The sequence below is a fragment of the Ruditapes philippinarum genome, unplaced genomic scaffold (genome assembly GCF_026571515.1).
Source record: "Ruditapes philippinarum isolate M1 unplaced genomic scaffold, ASM2657151v2 ctg1589_1_1_1_1, whole genome shotgun sequence".
Classification (NCBI taxonomy): domain Eukaryota; kingdom Metazoa; phylum Mollusca; class Bivalvia; order Venerida; family Veneridae; genus Ruditapes; species Ruditapes philippinarum.
The window spans coordinates 324,522-347,698 of NW_026852705.1; the positions used below are offsets into that span (position 1 = coordinate 324,522).

Consider the following 23,177-nt stretch of genomic DNA (forward strand, 5'->3'; position numbering starts at 1 on the left):
AGTCCAATCTTGTTTAGACTGTGAACTTGCTATAGTTGAGGTCCTGTTATTCTAAAAATAACTTTTGCACAGAATTTGTCTTGATCACCTTGAGATTATCTGTTGTGGGCAAGACCAACACACCTTAGGTAAGCGTTAAATGTAAATAAAACTAAACACTAGGCCATCCTTAAAAAAATGTTTGTTTGCAGTAACGCGACCGACTCACAAAATTTGCCCCTACTCAAAAGTTTTTTTCATGGTCTGGATAAAAAATTATTTTTTTTTTAATCAGAAAATTATGCCTTGTGCTTTGTTTTTGTTCTTTTAAAGGTTAATAGAAGAAATAAAATGTAGGTATTATTTAATTAGAATTCATTTATCAATTTATTAATTATTACCAGATTATCAAAGCATATATTGTCCAGCATTTTGAAATTCCATGTTTATGTGGGAGTACAGTTCAATAAAAAAAAAAAAATAGAAAAAAATCGACCTACCTACCCACCTTGAAAATTCTGGGTCGGGTTACTGCAAACAAACATTTTTTTAAGGATGGCCCTATTGACAGGGTTAATGGAAACATTCAAAGAAAGTGAGTGTTTGTTGCAAAGGGCATTGAAATTTCAAAGACGAGTGTGTTTGTGAGTAGCATATTTTTACCCCCCCCCCCCCCTGCCCCCTTAACTCAAAAATGAAGGCATTGGATAGCTTATTTACTGTTCTCCATTTCTGTTCAAGGGAAGTAACTGATACATAAATACTCCCGACATAAAGTGGATTGTCTTTCTTTTGTTCACTAAGCCGCGAATTATTGGATTTCTCCCGTGTATAAATATACCTTAATGTATGTATACAAATAGTTATAGAGTGGGTTTAGAACTGTTTTAGCAACGGACAAACATCAAATGGTAGTAATTTGAATCACATCACTGAGTCGTAAAGAACATGGAATACTGACACCACTTGGTGATTTTAATAAAAATGTAAGTAGGAAATGTTATTACTTTGAAGTTTTTTTAATATATATATGTAAATACGTATTCTTTTATTGATTTTATCCACCAATTCACAATGTGTGTCCGGTTTTACTGACCATCGTGATGACAAGATTATTTTATCTGTGACTGTATATATACATATATATTGTAAATATTGAATAACAATAAATACGAAACGTCAATCCACAAAACACCTTTGGGTTGCTGTGACAGCAAAAGCGCGGGAATACGATAATAATCAAGTCCTTGCTATATTATGTTCCAAGACTTAGATTTGATAAAATTAATTAACTTGTCTATTTTGAACACAGAACAAAAAACCCAAACAAAATGGAACACAATCAAACTTGAATAATTTGAACACATGGAACATAATTTTTTTCTAATTTGAACACGTGGAACACTAACTTGTCTATTTTGAACATGTGGAGCATGTACTTGTCTATTTTGAACACATATATATGTAGAGTACTGTTTTTTCTTAAGATAGAATTAATATAACGACAAAACAACCTTTGGACAGGTTCTACTGTACTGTAAAACTGTTCCATTTAGGATGATAGGCGTTGAAAGATTTTAAAAAATGCGCGCACAGAACACGCGAATAAATTGATAAGCCTATTTGTTTCCATTTTAACTTAAAAGTTTTATGTATTTTTGTTTTTGCATCTGTATTTTGTAGTTTTCGTTTTAATCCGTTATGGGCGATTTCTCCGTTAAAGTATTTGTAATATTGATATATAATATCATAATGCAAGTACATGTGTAATGCTGCATCTAGTTGTCACAGGGTTAAGATGCGTTAAGTCTGATCCGGAAAATAAAGGTTAAAGTAATTCTTGTTTGAGCAGTTGAGCCTGTTGGGGGTTGTTTAACTAATAATTGTCAGATGTGTTGGTGACGTTGTCTATCCTGAACGTTTACTTCTGTGTTGATTAGATAATATAAATGACGTACATTGCTCATTTAAATTATTTTACATTAGTCACGTAAATCAATATTGTAAGTCAATTTACTAGCTTTTGTTTTACGAATTCGCGCTTATCGTTAGTATATATACAATTCGGTGTTTAAAGGTATATATTTATGTATCTATTGTTTATATTACAATGCATGTGTTAACTCGCCTATAAATAGAAAAAAAATCTACAAGTTTCAACTTAAAATTAAAAGAGTTTAAATGTATAATTAAAACGGGTATACCATGATCTGACTGACCAAGTTATTTATTTAAATATGTTTTACATAATAACATGTAAACTTACTATTATATTCTAAAGGTTAAATGGTTAACTGCTTAACTTTACTAATAACGTATTAAATAATATAGAACAGTATCTGTATTCAGTGGATTTAAATCGTTCAAAGCCATTCAGACGAAACGTACGTTCGAACGTTCGATTATTGGGATATAAATAAACAGTCGATTTTATTGCTCCACAGATCTGCACAGCAAAAGGCAAAATATATTTCTTGACTACCGCTTTATTTCTTAAAAATATTGTAACATAACGAAGCGTAATAATAAACTATACATGTATTATGTTAAACATTTATGGGCGGTACGAGCGAGTCTTTATGTGTACTCAATACACACTTTAACCACAGATACTTGGGGTGTTGAGCTCAAAACGCCTTTACAGGGAAGGGCCCACGATAATGTTGTTAGAACTTTTGGCCCAACCCTTTTGTATGTACACTTGATTATGTCTAAATTGTATATTGTGTGTATATTTATACAATAAAATATTATTAAACTAAAACGCCTTTAAAATCCAAATAAAATGTATATTTGTCAATCCCAGCACATGTAGTGATCATATATATTTAACTTAATATAAGCCGTTTTGAAAAAAAATCACATTTCTATAATAATATATGTCTGTGGTTCAAACTTATAAACGATATTAAAAATTGTCACGATGCAGCTGGAGACATTTATGCTATGTACAGTTTTGCATATTATGCAATTTAGAATCTCTAGTTACCTGAACAAATATTATATGGCAACAGAAGTAAATGGAGCTTTTAAAAATCGCGAAAACTATGGGGACAATGATATTTATAACTACCGTCCAGCGTTTTCAGCGACCTCGAATGTAAATTGTTTAACAAGGGATAGATAGACTGTGTACCCTGTATATTTGACCATTGTCCACTGTTAAGATCGTTAATTGTCCACCATCTCATCTATGATGGCATAAGAATTGTGTTACAAAATGCTTGATATTAAAGAAAGGATAAGTAAAATTTTTGTACTGCGTTTGATTCAGTTGCAAATAGAACACTTTTAAACAAGATACAAATAGTGTGGCGAATTTTCCCTTTTGCATTTCTTTGTTTTATTTTATCTTAAATTTGCTCTTCTTATTAGGCGAATTGTAATGCTTATCACAAACAATTCAAAAAAGATACACACCATTTTATTCACATATATCATAATTATTTCGCTTAGCATTTTCAAGCTGCTTATAGTTATAAACTATATCAATGAAATAGTTTAAAGGTCAAAAGAAACGGATGTTTATGTCATAATTCAAATATTTGTATATGTAGTTATAAGCAGCTATTGTTGCCCTAGAAAGAATTTTGGTAGATAAAAACTTCTTATGCAATCTCGTTTGAATGACCAACATATAAGTACGATATTACAATAAAATAATCAATACAACTTAGACCATACTTCATTATATAAAACCCAATTAATACGCCGATATATAGTGTAGGTATAGGTGTGTCAAAGTATTTATGGTATAATTGTATTTACTTAAAACTTGAGATTCTATTGGTTCACATAAAATACTACAGAAACTAATCTAGTTTTGTAGTGGCGATCATTTTCTTTGATCCACATAGTGGATATTCAAGTTATTTCTTCTATAAATACAGGATTTATTTTCATCAAGTGGTATGAAAATGAATATTTTATGTGAGGCGGTAGCCACTTAAGAAATATGATAATTTTCATACCACGAGATGAAAATAAATCCTGTATTGATAGGAAAAAACTTGAATTTTCTGTTTACTAGTATTATATATTACAAGTTGAAAGATTTCTCTTTAAATTTTGTATTGGCTGAATTTAGAAGAAAGTAGTCCGACAAAACACTAGTGAAAATACGGAAAATATGTTTCGTTGCAGTATTAAATATTTTTTACAGTGAAAATACGGACAATGAAAATACGCATTTTATTTCATCAATATTTCTCAATACTTCATTTAAAAGTATATAATAATTGTATATATATCACACGATCAGACTGATATATTCTAAGGTTATTATACATTGTTGGGTACAATACTGAATATTCTGTTGGACACAGCTGTTGAAACTATATTGAACGAGGCATCGACCGAGTCTGATATAAGTTTTGCAGCTGTGTACGAGTCCAATAAGATTGGTATTGTTCTCAACCAAGTTTAATGTCTTCTTTATTTTACACCAATATTTTTTGACATTTTTTAAGAACTTTGATACTTGAATATGTATTTCATACGGATTTTTTGCGTCTCAAAATAAAAATGAGACTGTATGGGGAGTGATATGGAACTTTCGATCATGGCTCTGGAAATTAAAAGAAGGCTAAATTGTTAAGATGGGATCCAATATTGATTTATATTGTAACATTACCTGGTGCAAATGATGAAAGTAAATTGGTTATATTTTACAAGATGTGAAATAAACAATTTAGCTGCTTAGTTAAAAAAGCATCTTCTCAAACAAACCTCAAAGGGAATCCCTAGAAAGGTAAACATTCAAATATCTTAAAAACAAACTTTCTAACTATTCAAACTGTTCTAGTTTCTACTGGTAAACAATTAGATCGATTGAAAAACTGTTTTATAACAATGCAACAGCTCTTACACCGCTGCGTTTTGTCCTCCCTTTAAGGAGTGGAGACAAAAGGAACGTGGTTCCACTTGATTAAATCTAGGTAAACGACAGAGTATACGGAGGTAATTAAGAAAACATTGTATTTCCATTTGAAGAAAATGTAAATAAAAAATGGTATTGCAAGAAAGCAAGGAATTTAAAATTGGTCATGAACTGTTAAGCCGATGTATGTGAATGATTTTTTATTTTGGCAACTTGCAAAATAAATCTTGTCATTAGGCAGCAAATCATGCGCCTTATTCAAAGTCCTATATGACTAGGCTGCTTTGAAGCCGAATGAATAGTTCCTGTCTTACGCAGAAGTAGATCATAGAAGCTAAGAGAGCATTTAAAAATGATATCATTAAAATCTAGTAATGACCAGAACTAAGATAATTCGGCATGTAGTCTTTAAAAAAGTTATATACAATCCCTTGTTGGCCAAATTGACCCACTCTTGCAGTCATTTAGTTTACATGAGCTCTAGTAAGAAAAATCATTTAAATTTTCTTGTTTGAAACTACGATGCATCAGGGTCTTTGAAATACCCTGAATGCACAGACCTTATATAGTATCTTACATGTATTATTGCCTCGTTGATCTCAACAAAAGTTATATAAATCATACCCATGGGGTAGTAAATTAGATAGACTAATGTAGAAAACAAACTAAAATGGCCAGCATAATTTAGATATTTGACATGAAGCATCACGTTGGGATCCTCTTTAAATTTAAAATGTGTATAAATAATGCCATTGCTGTAAAGCTTGGTCCTACCTTGGTGGTCACCGATTATTTTCATGTAGAAAAATGCATTTAAACCTTTTTATCTTCTTCACTGAAAGAACATTTTAAGGGCTAAAATTTCGGATGAACCTTCAACAAAAAATAAACGTGCCCCTGAGGTTAAAATGATCCCGCCCTTGGGGTCATGACGCTTGAATACAGAAAACATACTTTATCAGAAACTTTAGTGCAAAAACCAAAGACATTTGTAATATAGAATAATAACATTGTTTACTCCAACTAAAGTCATTTAGCAATGCTAACTTATGGTACTTCTAGGCTTAAACTATGGTTCCCCGTTTACTGTGACGGTGTTTTCAATTCATATATTGTCTGAATGTACCACACTTAAGTAATTGGAAAAAAGAAGTACAATTTAAGATTGTCAGTCATTGCATTTCTTAAGTTTTCACGGTTAGTTATTCACTTTCTCTCTCTTTTTTCTCTGTTTTTTATTTGCATACTGTTTTCTCTTGTACAGAGAAGGAGATAATGAGCCGCATGACAAAAACAACATAGTGGGTTTGCGACCAGCATGGATCCAGACCAGCCTGCGCTTCCGCGCAGTCTGGTCAGGATCCATGCTGTTCGCTTACAGACCCATCACAAGTAAACAAACATGGATCCTGATCACACTGCGCGGATGCGTAGGCTGGTCTTGATCAATGCTGGTCGCAAACCCATTATGTTGATTTTGTCGTGACGCGGCTCATATGTCCCTTGTTGATTTATATCAACTACTATATACCGCAGTTGCCCGTGCAACAGTGGATTATAACAAAGAATTCAACGCTTCTGAAATAATCAACAGTATAATGAAAATATGGGCACTGGTTCCCATTAAGATTAAGTAGTTAAACTCAATGAATTGCGATTGTTGAATTTTAGAGGATGTTTGTTACACATACATTGATTGTGTTTAAAAGTCAGCGATTTATCATTCAATCGATGATTCTATGGGGCAAGAAAGTTGAATATGCTTTTGTGGTATATTTAATGTAAATGATTGTAGATTTATTTGAAATATTAGAATTACAGCAACTGCTATACAATTTGATTCTTTTACAGAAGATACCAGACTTTTATATTATGTATTTTGGATAATGTTATTTTTTTGTAAACACGTAACTTTATTTATGTCGTGAATGCCTTAAACATGAACGATTTTTAAGATTTGACGATTTCTTTTCTTTGCAGATTTCGAATAAACAAATAGTGCCAAAATGTCTACTTGTAACTTAGATGACTACAAGTGTGCCGACGCGGGCTTGCTTATGCCCTTGGTCAATGAATACACATGGAGCACGGGAGCACGTGCGGCGATATATATCATCGGCCTCCTTTGGAGCTTTATGGGCGTGTCCATCATTGCTGATATGTTTATGGAAGCTATAGAAACGATTACCAGTAAAAAGCAAAAGATTAAAGTCGCAGATCCGAACAGCGACACTGGTTACACAGAAATTGAGATTCTTCTCTGGAACGGCACGGTGGCCAACCTTACGCTAATGGCACTGGGTTCAAGCGCACCAGAAATTCTTTTAGCTATTATTGAAATAGTAGGAAATCAGTTCATGTCGGGAGCTCTAGGCCCTAGTACTATTGTAGGATCTGCTGCATTCAACCTCATGTGCATTACTGGAATATGCATATTGTCAGTCCCATCCCCGGAAACGAAAAAATTAGAGCTTATTAAAGTGTTTGCAGTGACTTGTATATTTTCAATATTTGCATACATTTGGCTTATTATAATTCTCATCGTCGTGACGCCAGATTACGTTGACCTTTGGGAAGCTTTCTTGACCTTTCTTATGTTCCCTACAATGGTCATCTTGTCCTATATAGCTGACAAAGATTTCTGTTCCCGCGGACCAAGAAAACCATCGCCGGAGCACTTGGATCTAGGTAGGAAAATATTTGATTAGTACTTTGTAAGTATATAGATTGGAATACTATAGTACTAGATTTATCGTCGCCCTGTCTATGCTTTACAACAAAATGTTGTGGAGACAGGACAATTTACACATGAGTTTATTTTGGATAACTTATTCTATCATGTGATTGAACATAAATTCCTGATATGATAGGTTATTCAATATAAGTTCAAAATTATCTGTCAAAACAGAAAATTGTATGTTTCATATGTCAACTATATATTGCCTATTTTTCTTGATCTCTCTCTAAAAGTAATTTATTGGTACCTTAATCAAAATTCTAGCTCATTTGTAAACTTTTGTGCAACTTCTTACTGAAAGTTTTGCATGCATGATTTATTCCCAGAGCCATCAATATTTGTTTAAAACTTAACATTTCCTTGTCTCGTTCCATAAACTATTACGATCATAATTGCTTTCCAACAAACACAAACTAATGATGGTGGTGGTAGTAGTTTTCACTCCGGATCACGGCAGTAAGCCACACTGAACTCACCAGAGCACGGTTCAGTCACTGCATCGTTCCTAGGCTGGCTGTCAAGTAGTTTACTAGTACTAGTTGCCTTCACTTTCGCAAAGAACTGAAACTTATGTACATGCCAGAGCGATTGACCGTAGAAAGGATTTCATGGTCAATCGCAACGAAAGTGACCTGCACCCACGGTGCATATCCACATCGGTACCCTCTTTGCGAAATCTGCTGAAACGGCACCCTCTTTGCACATGCACAGGCCACTCTCTGCTCAAAACAAACCTGCAATGGATAACAATCCAGTAAAATTTCAATATAATAAGGAAAGAAGGTATGACACGTAGAAAAGATGTATACCACGGAACACTAGAATGTTTTATTTATGTGCTGATTTGTCATGTGCCTGTTTTTCATATACTACAACTTCACAATAAGCTACAAAAAATCGACATGTCTTGCTTCGCCTATCATCTCGACATACTTTTCGGGCTGAAATGAACCTGCGGCTTGATTATATATGCATCATACATATTTAGTATGTTCATTTACATATCATCTTCGGACAAATGGCAGTATATTGTCAAAAATAATTGTAAAATTCATAAAAACACCCTACTTTCGGTTTTGCAGCGGCACGGGCTACCTCTCTTCATTTGAATTTTTATATCACAGGCACCCTCTCATTTTTTTACACATAGGTACCCTCAAGGCACGACATATGCTTTTATTTGCGTTAATCGTAAGGTATGTAATATTTCTTACTTTTATGTAAATATTACATACTTAACGATTAACGCAAATAAAAGCATATATATGCCGTGCCTTGAGGGTACCTATGTGTTAAAAAACTGAGAGGGGACCTGTGATATAAAAATTCATATGAAGAGAGGTAGCCCGTGCCGCTGCAAAACCGAAAGTAGGGTGTTTTTATAAATTTTATTTTTGACAATATTCTGCCATTTGTTCTAAGATGATATGTAAATGAACATATTAAATATGTATAATGCATATATAATCAAGCCACAGGTTCATTTCAGCCCGAAAAGTATGTCGAGATGATAGGCGAAGCAAGACGTACATGCTGATTTTTTGTAGCTTATTGTGAAGTTGCAGTGCATGAAAAACGGGCGCATGACAAATCAGCACATAGATAAAACATTCTAGTGTTCCGTGGTATACATCTTTTCCACGTGTCATACCTCCTTTCCGTATATTACAATGAATTTTTACTGGCTTGTTAGCAGATTTCGCAAAGAGGGTACCGATATGGATATGCACCGTGTGCACCGTCCGGGATTCGAACTCAGATCGCCCGATTCACAGTTCAACACTCAACCTATCGAGCTAACAATCTTAAGATTATACCAATAATTATTTTACTGTTGCGAGCGGAATGGGACCTTTTCAATGAATTTTGTCATTGTTGTTAATTTGTCAAGTTTATGACTAGGGTAGTTTTCCGCTTTCGAAAGGTTACTTTCTTATTAAGAAACAATTGGGGGGAAAAACCTGACCGTTATATGTGATTTTTTGCCGTACATGTATATTTTGAGCATTTTGTATATATATATTTGCATTGTAATTCCTAAATACATTTTAATGTAAAATAATGTAAATCAAATCCCTTTAAGGTTATATGTACCTATAATAACGCCTTTTGAACAGCTGCACAAATGTTTTGTTTACTTCTCACTGGGTGGATTATTTATATAGCAACAGAATAGATAAAGATATCATAATTATTCATCTCACTTTTAAGTAGAATGTAAAAACATTGCATTATGACGCCCCTAACCGTTAAGTGTCCATAAAGTATGTTTAAATGCATGTGTATTGCACGGTACCAATTAAGAGCATTGGAAATACATTAGTCGATAACGTAACAGATCAATGCACGAGTAGTGTGTCGGCTATTATATTTCGAAAGCATTTGTAGCGATAATTTCCTATAGGTCGCGATTCCTAGCTAAAATTACTGAACTGAGGGCCCATGAAATAGTGTAATAGTGTAAAAGTGCACGTAAAAAAACAATTGTCCGTATATCCGCTGCTCTTTGGTTAAAAAAAAAAATAAATTGAAAAATCTCACCAAATTTCTTTTGGCATACTAAGTTTATTAGATAATGTTAAAAGAGGGCCTTTTGCGTTTACTTTAGTACATTATTATTATCATAGTCGTCGTCGTCGTCAGCGTCGTCGTCATCATCACCATCATCATCATCATCACAATCATCATCATCATCATCACCATCATCATCATATTATTATTATTATTATTATTATTATTGTTGTTGTTATTATTATCTTTTACCATTTAACAGAAGCAGTCATAGAGGGTAAAGAACTTCCTGAGACCGGACTGCACGCAAACAAGCGTCTTATCTTGGAATTCATAAAAGTAAGTGTGTTTTATTCCCACAAAAAAACTCTTTAATTTATGGAAAATAAAAAATCTTGAAAGCCTAAATAAGGGTTTCATTTTACATGCCATTTTATGTCCATTGTGTTAATTAACTGGCTTTTCGGTTCATCTTTATAAGTTCATTTTAGCTCGATTGTTTAAAACAAATGCAACTTAAAGTAAGTCTGCCTTCCTTAAATTTAACAGTACTTATGTCATATAAGGAAGCATGGCCGTGTCTTTAGTAGGGTTCGAGCTTGACCGCTGACCCAATAGGCATCCCTATTGGCAAATCCCAATATAAGTTGTTTTTTTTATCCACAGAAACTTCGACATGAGAAGGGATATTCCGACAAAGATGTTTCCACCTTAGTATCTTACGTCATGGAGAAGGAGGGGTCACACTCTCGTGGCTGGTACCGAAGGAACGCTATCAGGGAGATGACTGGTTCCGTCAAACTGGTTCCCAATCTTGACGACAAAACAAAGGAGGTAAATACAAACATTTCAGTGTCTATAACCTTTGTCGATACAGAAATTTATTTGCGTTTTTTAATTTCGACGTTTCTCACTATAGTTTTAAATTGTTTCAATGGTTCCCGAAGGTTAATATAAAGAAAGTAAATATTTTCCAGTTTCAAAATGCCATAATGCCATTATCTCATACTTCTTCCTTTTCTATAGTTACTCGACACCATGCTTTTATCAGAGGACACAACTGGGTCCCGTGCATCCTTTTATTCAAAGCCAGAAAGCAGGAGTAAGGCGATTATTGAATTTGCCGCCGCCACAGCCGCTGTTCTTGAGAAAGACCGTCGAGTTAAACTTAATATTATGAGGCACGGGAAAATCAACAACAGGGTCGTGTTTAAGTAAGTATACACATTTATAGGTCATATTTTTCAGTAATTTGAATCTTATTTCTACATACACCACACAAAAGTATGTCATATGTTTAATTATAAATTATGGTACACGTATTTAAATATTCACGTGGCACGTGAAGTGTAATACATGTAGTTACCATTATGTCATATTGTCATAAATTACTCTCAATGTGATTTGAAACATTAAAGGGTTGAGACGATTGATGGAACAGCGGAAGCAGGATCAGATTACAAAGAAGTTAAGAAAAGTATGGTGTTCGAGAGTGGACAAACGGAACAAGAGCTAGAAATAGAAATTGTCGATGACAACATTTGGGAACCAGACGAGATCTTCTTCGTAAGGTTATCTGTCGAAGCTGATGAACTTGCTGAGATTGGAAATCGTGGAATTGCTCAAGTCGTTATTCTTAATGATGATGGTATGTTGAACTATTTAAGATTTCAATTGAAACACATTTCTAAGATTTCTCTGCATTTAACGAGTTAAATTAGATTATATTTTACGAGCGGACCTCGGACGAGCGTTCCTATTATCTTTTCGATGAGTTCAATACATGTCAATTTAGCATTTTACAGTAAAGAACAACACATTTTTAATTGACTCGCTGAAGCTGTAGCACTATGTCTTGAAGATACATACTCGTGCATATAGACTAACATCAATATACCGCGGCCAAATTATCTCTCAAATACATGAATAGCTAAAAGGCCCAAAATCATTCCTGAAAATGTGTATCGGGTCAATATGCGGATAATTCATTGAAACAAATATTATTCGTACTTCATACGCCTTGTATATATTTCATTTCAAACATTTAAACGCGTTTTCTGCATCTACCATCAGATCTGTTAAATTCTAGCGAAATGTAAAAACAGAAATAAATTGTATCCCAGTATTCTAATGGTTCACATCCACTGTATATACTCTTGTTTTCTTTCTTTTTTTAAAGAACCTGGAACTGTGGAATTTGAAAAACCAAGTTTCCTATTCAAAGAAAGTATTGGGACTGCTAGAATACCAGTAAAGCGTGTAAACGGTGCCGACGGCGAACTCAAATTGAATTGGAAAACTAAAGACATATCTGCTGTCGGAGGCCGAGATTACGAAGAGACATCTGGTGAGCTTATTTTCAGTCACGGAGAGGTGGAAAAACATATAGAAATCACCATCAACGACGACATGGTAAGTTGTGATCGTGAATAAAGTTTGTAACTGTCGATAGCACATGCTTTTCTTTCACCACCATGAGCAATGTCTTAAATGAATATCTTTCTGACCCTTCGTAAAAGTTATATTTTATCATGCAAGAGCAATCGTACAGGCTGCTAGGTAAGGCACAAATGCTCATCCATATGGTTCATTCAGGTTGCGAGGGTAAATAAACCAATCACCAATCACGCATGCCCATGCACGCGCGAACGCATGCAAGCAGACGAAATATACCAGAATTTCACGAGCTTATGATGCATATTGAATGTTTTGGCAATGTTATTCCACAAACAAAACAGAAAATGTTCGATCTATAAGGAAGGTGTTTCATTGACTTTTCAAAGGGAATTGATATGCATTATTCACATCAATAGCAAATCGATATCAGAAATTTATTAACATCACAAGTTCTTCGAGTTAATGACAACTATTGTAAATAGTTATTGATAGACACAGAGTAATCTGTTGCTTATTGAATAATTAATTCTATTTTGCAATAAAACAAATCAGCATCAGCTCGTGGTATCTCTATGGGTATTTCTTTCTTCTTCAAAAATAGCACGTGTTTCATAAGACTTGTGGTAATACTAGAGGGAAAACTTGATAACTGACCGTTCTTTGTCACTTCCAAATAAAACCTGATATGATTTCGTTTTCACTAACGATCTTACTGCAAAAATATAATTGTTTTTGGTTCGCGCCAGACGTTTTTTATCTCTTTTTTTTTCAAAAATTTGCATTAAAAGTTCTTGGAGTTGACGACTTGAATGTTTCATCTCAAAGATGATGCATGTACAGTGTACTAGTGTTTTGAATAGAGTCCACCTAAATGTTATTATCTTATTGAAACCTCATAGACATATACAACAAGCCATTATTATCCATAACATGCTTATCATTCAACATTTATAAACATAAATTTAATTTTGAAATGGATTCATGAGGATCATATTTTTTCTATGATTTTAGGAATTTGAGAAGGACGAAAACTTCGAATTATTTATCGACAGTGTTAGTCCGGGCGCCAAAATTGGACATCTATCTAGAACTGTTGTCACCATTGTAAATGATGATGGTACGATATACATGTTTTATTTCCCAGACATGATATTAAATAAGATTTTTCCTTTATTTTGATTAATACAGTCTATAATACAATCTAGTTTCATTTGATTTATACTACATTAATAAAAAATGGCATATGCATGAATTTAAAGTAGTTTCGTAGTATTTTTATATTGATATTTTATTTTAGTTTTGAAAAAAAAAAACAGAATGTTTGCAGTTGCCATATTTTCTGTCTTGTTTCTTATATTCGATATATATATTTTTCATGTACATATAATATTTTAATATTGTGGTGCATGCTCATTGTATCACACATATTCTTCTTATAAAATGAGCCGCGTCACGACAAAACCAACATAATGGGTTTGCGACCAGCATGGATCCAGACCAGCCTGCGCATCTGCGCAGTCTGATCAGGATCCATGCTGTTCGCTTACCAACCCTATTACAAGTATATATATAGAGAAACTGATAGGAACAGCATGGATCCTGATCAGACTGCGCGGATGCGCAGGCTGGTCTGGATCCATGCTGGTCGCAAACCCATTATGTTTGTTTTGTCATGTCGCGGCTCAAATATGTACTAATTTCAATAAAGTTCTAAAATATTCCTACTCTATTAACATTCAGAGTTTGACGGGTTTGTGAGTCGTATTGCCAACCTCACTAACTCGAACCTGGACGCTCTGAGGCTGCAGCGTGCAACATGGGGGAAAAAGTTTGAACAGGCCATGAATGTTAATGGTGGGGACCTGGAACACGCCACCGTTTTTGATTACGTCATGCACTTCTTCACTTTTGGTTGGAAGGTGAATAAAGCTTGTCTACTTTTTTTTTCGTTTTGCAAAAATGTAAAACCACAAACCTTTTTACGACAACCTACGTAACAAATCACATTTGTAATACTTGTTACGAATGGATGCATTAAGCACGTGGCTATTTTGTTCCGTTCTGTCTGTTAAGATAATGTAGCATAAACATATGTCAACATACTATAATATAGTCTGCTAGTATGAATGGCTATACAGTTTATTGTGTTCATAGATATATAAAAAACCATCAAAACACGAGGTTATCTGATTTGTACGAGGAGCCGTAGCCTCCGAGTATAAATTAGATTGAACCAACGTGCATGCTCTACTTTTCCGCCTACATTCATTGCTGTTACTGGATTGCGGGTAACTAATACATGCACTCCAATTAACGCACTATACGATTTAACTCGAACTCAATTGCAATGAAAAGATCTCCAAACTATGATACAAGTTAATACATGTATAGTGTGCTAGTTTTGAAAAACTAAACTTTAAAAAAAGATGCAGAAATATACATATTTGACGGTAATCTTTATTAAGCAGTGCTTTTATATAATACACTTCGGTAAAATGTCATCAGAATAATTCAGAAAATGTTCACGACATGAAAATCGCTCATATACCGATGATTTCATAAATATTTTATACTTTATTCAGCTTATATTCGCCTTTGTACCACCGCCTACGATCTGGGGAGGATGGTTGTGTTTTTTCGTCTGCTTGGTTTTTATTGGCGGGCTAACGGCGATTATCGGAGATCTTGCTTCAATATTTGGCTGCCTGATTGGCCTGAAGGATGCTGTAACAGCTATAACATTGGTTGCTTTAGGTAAGTCGTCATTCTCTTTCGTTGTGATTGATCGTGAAATTCTTTCTACGGTCATTCGCACTGTACCTCTGTTCTGGTATGTACATAAGTTTCAGTTCCTTGCGAACGTGAACAGTCTGCCCAGGAACGTACGTTGCGGTGGCTGAACTGTGCTCTGCTAAATTCGATGTGGCTTACTGTCGTGATCCGGAGTGAAAACTACGAACACCACCACCAAGTCCGCATTCTATAGCACATTCGTAAAAATGGACCTTATCTTGTATCCCATTTTTAATATACAGTTATACATGTATACATTATTCACTAAAAGTGTATCATTTTTAAAAGTTTCATAAAAGATAGTTACATAAAGTTCATGGAATTTCATATATGTTTTCTTTTCCAATTTCTGAACATTAAGTTACCAAACCATTAAATGAAATTCTTTCGCTAGAATAATATATTTGAACCTTACTATAGAGATGATTACTTATTTATTTTATTTTCAACAGGAACTAGTTTACCCGATACTTTTGCTAGTCGAACGGCCGCCCTGAACGAGAAAGGAGCAGATATGGCCATTGGAAACGTGACTGGGAGTAATGGTGTGAACGTGTTTCTTGGGTTAGGATTCCCTTGGGTCATGGCAGCTATTTACTGGACATCACAGGTGTGTAAAATTATTATACAAAGTTGCGCTTATAGCAGAATAAGACATTGTCTAGAACCACACTTGATCTAATGACTGCATGAGGTCTCCCGGGCATTACTGTTGTAGGTAGGTTCCAATCCATAGAGTAGCAAAATAGATATTGAACCCTTCCACGAGTGATTGCAAACTGGAACATTGACTTATATAGGTTTTACTTTCTAAAGATAAATGCGTTTTGAACACTTGTATCATAGTTTGGGGACCTTTCTGTTGAAAATCTGTCAGAGTTAAATCGTATACATATACATTGTACATGCACAGTGCGTTAACTGGAGTGCAGGTATTAGTTACCCGCACTCCAGAGCATGCCCATTGATTGGCTCATCTTTGCTTTTGTTTACTTATTGTGGCGGCAGAGAAAGGGAAAGCGACAGAAATTTTATATTCAGATACTCGTTTATTGGTTCCTTTTTTCTGGGGTTTCATATTGAGGTTTCAGGGAACATGTTTTTTATGTTTGACTATGATACAAAAGAGAAAGAACATCATAGGCCACACGCCTACACCTGTAGCAACGAATAAAGTATCAATAAACGTTCTTATATTTATTCTATGGCAATAATATTTCAGTCAATGTTGTGAATATATTTAACAAACTTTTCAGAGCAAACACAAAATCATAAATGTTTGATGTCTGCGTAAAAATAATATGCATATTTTTCCAGGGAAAGTCTTTCGAAGTACCAGCCGGTGACCTTGGTTTTAGCGTGACTATTTTCACAATATGCGCAGTTTTCACGGTGGTTGTACTCATGGGTCGACGCTATATCCCGTTCTTTGGCGGGGAGCTGGGAGGACCTAAGGTTCCGAAAATGGTGACCGGAATTCTCCTGATATTTGTATGGATCTTTTACGTGGTTATGTCGTCTCTACAATCGTACGAGCACATACCAGGGTTCTAAATCAAAACAGACATTAAGACGATAAAAGAACATTCACTTCCAAACCGCGCACTTGAACGTTTACCTTATTAATACAGTGAAATTTAACAAATTGTTTGATTTTAGATGTATAAGAAGTAATGAAACTCATATTACTGAGCTTTATTTAGGATCATAATTATATATATATTTGTTATTAAAAAGGTAACTTTAATTAATCAACCAGCCGATAAAATCGGTTCCGAGTGGGATATTGAAACGGCCTCAACTCGGATGATCATTCCGTCCACTTAACCCTCATTGGGATGTGATATGTAAATAAATGTTACGATATTGTAATGTTATTTTACCTCAAAATGAAGTTCTTTAATTCAGCTATTTTGTTTGACACTGCTGAATGTGTGGTCTTTGTATCATAACAGAGATATCAAATTCATTTCCATCTTCAACCAAGTGATTTGTATGATACCGATCTCAATTTAATGTTAAGTTTACTTAAAAAAAATGAGAATACAACGAATCACAATATCATTTAATAATACAGTAAAACATGTGAATAAAGGCCATCTATGGGAAATCATACGCTGCCTTGAAAGACAGGTGGTCTTTTTTAGGATAAATACTCTAGTTGTACTTTGATCAATGAAGGTTTGTCAGTGATCTTAAATTACAGGGTAGCCTTTATTTGGAGGTGGTCTTTAACAGAAGTTTGACTTAAAACGTTCGATTTTATATCTAATTTCTACATTTGTGTTCGAGTGTTGGCTCAATAAATTAAATGGCAACAAAATTAAAAGATAAACTATTTACATAATTTTCAAGAAAAATATAACTATATTATCTAAGAAATGTTTATATTATCAAAGAAATATGTATAAAAATATATGTTATTTATTCAAAGCAAGTATCTTATTGGTGGGGAAATGGGGAAAGTATTGTAACGATAGATATAACTATCACAAGTCATATTGTAAAGAAAATGATTCGTCCTTCGAACTTTCAAAAGAACCCCAGTGCCTCAGAATTTTGGCCGAGTGCCTGTGGTAGCTTGGAACAGGCTCTGTATAATGTTCGTGTGCGGAAAAGAGAAAAAGATCTTAAATACATGTATCAAAGAGACCTATGTCTTTGAAACGTTCAGGCAGCCAATTTATACATAATAAACAACTTCTTAAATGCATAGGAGAGCCACATTTTAACATGGTAGTTTTTTTTATCAACTGTTTATTCTATATGTTTTGTGCTATGTTAGCCGTTTAATGACTGTTTTTACTGAAGTTTTAAAGGGCTAAAGGGTTTAAAAAGGGTTAGTATTTAAAGTTTTTACATCTAAAATTAACTTTGAATAAGTGAATAACAGGTAGCTACTTATTGAAGCTTTAATTTCTTAGAAGCAATAATTATTTCCGCTTTGAGGGCAGGCTTTGAATGTCTTTTTTTATGAATACTTCTGTTGCAATTATACCTAGCATTATGTACAAAATTGCTTTAACATTTGCCAGCATTAAGTCAGTAGAACAAACACATGTATTTCATATCTTCAATATAAACATTGATACATTTATTCTAAATTTAGTCACTATTTCACTATTTACTTCACCTATTTTGTTTATATTTACTATCATAGGTATTAACTTTCCTTTTTTTTGTTGCTGTTGCTTTTTTCTTTAATGAATTTAGCTGTTTAAATAAATTATTAGATAGGAATTGTTGGAAGTGGTGTATCAAATGGAATAGAGGGGTTTTTGATGGTGAGGGGAAAGAGGGGGTTGGGGCTTGTAGGTGAATAGAAAATAGAAGACAATGTGTGGGTGAGTGGTGATGGAAAATAGTGGGCTTGTGGGAGGGTGGGATGGGAATAGTGTGGGGTCTATGGGGAAAGAATATAATGGGTAGGGTTTGTGGGGGAACGGGGAGGGAATAGATAAAGATTACAACTCATTAGGACAGTCGATCAGATACAAAGAAAACATCTTCATTTAAAAAAAATATTTAAAATACACTTTTTTTTTACATTTCGGTAAATTTACATATCCTTTACAAAATTGATAATTTCCAAAATTTATAAATTTTTCACATGGTAGTATTATTCATATGTTTTGTTTTTTTTGTGCTGTGCAAGTTGTTAAATGAGTATTTGTGTCTTATCTATGAAAAGTTGTTAAAAGGGTTAGTATTTCATTGTTTTTAAAGGCATTACATATCAAGTTATTTATATTGAATTTCATTTTAACACATTGTGCTTGCTCCTATTATATGTCATTATATTATATATTTTACACCCCCTCAAACTTGCTTCTTTAGAAGTGTTTCTTGTTATCAGTTTTGAATTAAATATTTTTCGAGATATTTTATAGATACATTTTTTCCTTGTCAGTATTTTGATAGAATAAATTAGTTAAAATAAATCTCTATATCAAATTGTTATTATATTTGTAAACAATGGAGGTAGTATCACTTCTTATGAAGCTCATTATAAGCGACTATCTTGTGAAAATTTGTGGCCTTCACCTAAAGGTTTTCCTTCTCAATATCCATCAATATTTTAAGTTTCATAAAAATATTTTCAGTACTTTATGTATTCATTAGATCCAGTTTATGTGTTAAATGTGCCATATTTTCAGTCTATTTGTTGCCATAGCAACCATTATATTCAACATAGGAAGAAAAGAAAAAGACAGGCTTAATCTCCAGACTGCTATCTACCTTTATTTCAAGTTTCATAAAACTAAATTTCCAGTACTTTTTGCGTTATCACTGGATCCAGTTTATGTGTTAAATTTGCCATATTTTTAGCAACCAAAATTTTCAACATAAAAGAAAAAGATGTGCAAAATCTCTATAGTGTCTAACTCCATCTATCCATATATCAAGTTTCATTAAACTATTTCAGTACTTTTTTAGTTATCGCGAGATCCAGATTTTGTGGACGGACTGACGGAGGGTAAAACTAAAATCCCCTTCGGTTAGGGGACTAATAAAACTGTTATATTATGCTCTAGAAAGACAAACCTATAAAGTAAGAAAATTCTACAATAACTAAAACATCATGAAGTGCAGAGTATAAGAACTTGTACACTGCACTTCTTAATGAGATCTATCATCCTACAAAGTTTCAAGCCCATAGCTTTTATAGTTTAGGAGAAATGGCGCGGACAAAAAATAAAGGCAATAACTCAAAAAATAAGAAGTGCAGAGTAACGATTCTGGTGCATTGCACTTCAGGTCATTGAAGGAAGCATGCATACCAAATCTGGAGTAAATCTGACATATAGTGACACTAAGTTATGCTCTGGACAAGCCTATGGGGACACCGCCGCCAACAACGACAAAAGTAACCCTTATATGTCCCCTTTTTCAAGGCACACGAAAAGCACATTTCGACTCATAAGTCTTTCTCAGGTAGACCTTTTAACAGGCAATGACAACATTGTCATATGATGTCAAATGTGATACATAATTTGAAGTGCTAATGTAATACATGTATGTCTTCAATGGAAAAAACAACAATATGAAACTTCAGTAACAATTATAAGAACACAACTAACATTATAAAGCAAAATTCTAAGTAACAAAAGAGGATTTTTTTAAAAACAGATTGTAACATGAATGACATGATGTAATGGATGAGGATTATCTGAAGTTTTAGTGATGAAGAAGATGAGTTAGTATTAAAACAAGAGGGCCATGATGGCCCTGGGTCGCTCACCTGAACATAGGTCCCCAGGGCCGGGCCAGTTAAAACCAAAGGGCTTTTATTTGAACAAACTTGGAAGACACCCATTAGAAGATATTTCATGATGTTGAGTTTTTACTATACACAAATAATGAATAACAATGACTTTTGCCCCCCCCCCTCCCCCTGGCAGGGCCAATTTTAACCCAAGGGCTTTTATTTGAACAAACTTGGTAGACACCCATAAGAACATGTTTCATACTAAATATCTTAGCTCTAGCTCTGGGTTCTTTAAAAGAATTTTTACGATATGCATATAGGGAAAATCAATGACCCCCTGGGGCGGGGCCAATTTTGACCACAGGGCTTTTATTTGAACAATCTTGGTAGACACTGATAAGATGTTTCATGCTTAATATCTTAGCTCTAGCTCTTTGGGTTCTTTAAGAGAAGATTTTTTTAAGTTTTTACTATATGCATATAGGTAAAATCAATGACCCCCTGGGGCAGGGCCAATTTTGACCCCAGGGCTTTTATTTGATCAAACTTGGTAAACATCCATTAGAACATGTTTCATGCCAAATATCTAAGCTTAAGCTCTTTGGGTTTTTTAGAAGATTTTTTAAAGTTTTTACTATATGCATATAAGGAAAATCAATGACCCCCTGGGGCGGGGCCAATTTTTACCCCAGGGCTTTTATTTGAACAATCTTGGTAGACACTTATTAGAAGATGTTTCATGCTTAATATCTTAGGTCTAGCTCTTTGGGTTCTTTAAAAGAAGATTTTTTAAAGTTTTTACTATATGCATATAGGAAAAATCAATAACACACTGGGGCGGAGCCAATTTTGACCCCAGGGCTTTTATTTGAACAATCTTGGTAGACACTTATTAGAAGATGTTTCATGCTTAATATCTTAGGTCTAGCTCTTTGGGTTCTTTAAAAGAAGATTTTTTTAAGTTTTTACTATATGCATATATGGAAAATCAATGACCCCCTGGGGCGGGGCCAATTTGACCCCAGGGCTTTTATTTGAACAAACTTGGTAGACATCCATTAGAACATGTTTCATGCCAAATATCTAAGCTCTAGCTCTTTGGGTTTTTTAGAAAAAGATTTTTTTAAGTTTTTACTATATGCATACTAGAACTCCGCGAGTCAGATGTGTCGCCTTGTGAACAATGTAGTTTAGGGGAAATGGCCAGGACAAAAATGAAATATGAAAAATAACAAAGGGCAATAACTAAAAAAATAATACGTGCAGAGCAGCATTTCTGTACACTGCACTTCTTATCAATAAGATCTATCATTCTATGATGTTTCAAGTCCATAGCTTTCATACTTGAGGAGAAATGACCAGGACAAAAATAAAGTAAGAAAATCAACAAAGGGCAATTACTCAAAAAATAAGAAATGCAGAGTATCAGTTCTTATGCACTGCACTTTCTTTTTAATGAGATCTATCATCCTATGAAGTTTCAAGTCCATAGCTTTTATACTTAAGGAGAAATGGCCCGGACAAAATTAAAAAATGAAAATAAACAAAGGCAATAACTCAAAAATAAGAAATGCAGAGTACCAGTTCTTGTGCACTGCACTTCTTCTTAATGAGACCTATCATCCTATGAAGTTTCAAGTCCATAACTTTTATACTTTCGGAGAAATGGCCAGGACAAAAATTAAGTATGAAAATTAACAAAGGGCCATAACTCAAAAATTAAGAAATGCAAAGTACCGATTCTTGTGCACTGCACTTCTTAATAATAATATCTATCATCCTATGAAGTTTCAAGTCCAAAGCTTTTATACTTAAGGAGAAATGGCCCGGACAAAATTAAAAAATGAAAATAAACAAAGGGCAATAACTCAAAAAATAAGAAATGCAGAGTACCAGTTCTTGTGCACTGCACTTCTTCTTAATGAGACCTATCATCCTATGAAGTTTCAAGTCCATGGCTTTTATACATTAGGAGAAATGGCCCGGACAAAAATAAAGTATGAAAATTAACAAAGGGCAATAACTCAAAAATTAGGAAGTGCAGAGTACAGGTTCTTGTGCACTGCATTTCTTCTTAATGAGATCTATCATCCTATGAAGTTTCAAGTCTATAGCTTTTTTAGTTGAAGAGAAATGGCCCGGACAAAATTAAAGTATGAAAATTAACAAAGGGCAATAACTCAAAAAATAAGAACTGCAGAGTACCGGTCCTTGTGCACTGCACTTTGGGTTATTGAAAGAAGCATGCATACCAAGTTTGAAGTCAATCAGACTTATAGTGACTGAGTTATGCTCCGGACAAGCTTTAGCGGACGCCGACACAGACGCCGCCGACAAAAGTAACCCCTATATGTCACCTTTTCAAGGCGACACAATAAGGAAAATCAATGACCCCCTGGGGCGGGGCCAATTTTGACCCCAGGGCTTTTATTTGAACAATCTTGGTAGACACTCATTAGAAGATGTTTCATGCTTAATATCTTAGGTCAAGCTCTTTGGGTTCTTTAAAAGAAGATTTTTTTAAAGTTTTTACTATATGCATATAGGGAAAATCAATGACCCCCTGGGGCGGGGCCAATTTTGACCCCAGGGCTTTTATTTGAACAATCTTGGTAGACACTCACTAGAAGATGTTTCATGCCAAATACCTAAGCTCTAGCTCTTTGGATTTT

General features: G+C 34.2%; 1 protein-coding gene across 1 annotated transcript; it reads left to right on the forward strand.

The window, feature by feature from the left end:
* The first annotated feature begins 807 nt into the window (after positions 1 to 807).
* LOC132721949 (sodium/calcium exchanger 2-like) lies at positions 808 to 19,233 on the forward strand. Its single transcript, XM_060706340.1, has 12 exons — positions 808 to 965; positions 6,839 to 7,546; positions 10,369 to 10,445; positions 10,773 to 10,940; positions 11,133 to 11,320; positions 11,525 to 11,754; positions 12,286 to 12,518; positions 13,515 to 13,620; positions 14,244 to 14,422; positions 15,086 to 15,257; positions 15,749 to 15,906; positions 16,614 to 19,233. The coding sequence occupies exons 2-12, from the start codon at positions 6,865 to 6,867 to the stop codon at positions 16,848 to 16,850; spliced, it is 2,430 nt and encodes an 809-aa protein (XP_060562323.1). The 5' UTR covers positions 808 to 965; positions 6,839 to 6,864; the 3' UTR covers positions 16,851 to 19,233.
* Positions 19,234 to 23,177: the final 3,944 nt, after the last annotated feature.